Source organism: Haliaeetus leucocephalus, unplaced genomic scaffold, assembly GCF_000737465.1.
Source record: "Haliaeetus leucocephalus isolate CR32 unplaced genomic scaffold, Haliaeetus_leucocephalus-4.0 Scaffold668, whole genome shotgun sequence".
Lineage (NCBI taxonomy): Eukaryota > Metazoa > Chordata > Aves > Accipitriformes > Accipitridae > Haliaeetus > Haliaeetus leucocephalus.
This window is the reverse complement of record NW_010973104.1, coordinates 3316111-3317066: the sequence shown is the minus strand read 5'-3', so window position 1 is coordinate 3317066 and position 956 is coordinate 3316111. Positions and strand designations below refer to the sequence as shown.

General features: G+C 64.4%; 1 protein-coding gene across 1 annotated transcript in view; it reads right to left on the bottom strand.

Moving 5' to 3' along the window:
• FOXF1 (forkhead box F1) overlaps positions 1 to 956 on the bottom strand; it is a 4775-nt gene that overhangs the window by 1668 nt on the left and 2151 nt on the right. Inside the window, exon 2 of the mRNA XM_010579718.1 lies at positions 55 to 953. Coding sequence (XP_010578020.1) covers positions 55 to 953 — 899 coding nt within the window. The remainder of the gene's footprint in view (positions 1 to 54; positions 954 to 956) is intronic.

Sequence of the window (956 nt, the reverse complement as noted above, 5' to 3'; positions counted from 1 at the left end):
CCCCCCGTGTGGCGGCGGTGCGGGTTCTCTGCCACGCGTGTCCGCTCTCCTTACCTTGCAGCTCGGCGGCGTTGTGGGTGTTCTGGTGCAGGTAGGGTTGGTCGAGGGAATGCGTGGAAAGGCCGGAGGAGAGCGGGTTGCCCGTGGGGTTGCAAGGCGAGAGGGGTTGCTGCTTGATGTAGGACGAGCCGGTGTTCAAAGCCGCCGAAGCGGAGGGAGCCCACGCCGAGGCCGAGCTGGAATAAACCGAGTGGGGCTCCATCACGCCGCCGCCGGCGAGCAACGGGGAGGCGGGCACGGAGCTTTCGTGGTGCGGGTAATCCCCCGCCGAGGAGCCGGTACAGCTGCCCATGTAGGAGTGCCCACCGTTGGAAGGCAGATGGGGCACGGAGTGTCCGGCCAGCCCCATTCCCTCCACGTTGCCGGATAAATGCCCGTTCATCATCCCCAAGCCCCCTTCGAGGGAAAGGCTGTTGGGGGGGCAGGAGAGCCCGCCGGCCGAGCCCTGGAAGCCGTAGCTTTCGGGGAGGTGGTTGAAACCCAGCCCGTTCATCATGCTGTACATGGGTTTCAGCGCTTGGCATTTCCTCCTAAAACCGCGGGGGCGGCGGCGAAACGAGCCCTCCTCGAACATGAACTCGCTGGCCGGGTCGATGGTCCAGTAGTGGCCTTTCCCCGGGCGTCCCAGCCCTTTGGGCAGCTTGATGAAACACTCGTTGAGCGAGAGGTTGTGGCGCACCGAGTTTTTCCAGCCTTGGTAGGAGCCTCGGAAAAAAGGAAAGCGGCTCTGCAAAAACTGGTAGATCTCGCTGAGGGTCAGGCGCTTGGAGGGCGAGCTCTGGATGGCCATGACGATGAGGGCGATGTAGGAATAAGGCGGTTTCTCCGGCCGCCGGATCCCCGCGTTGCTCTTCTTCGCTTTGGGACCGCCGCTGCCCGCGGTGGTTCCGCCGCTG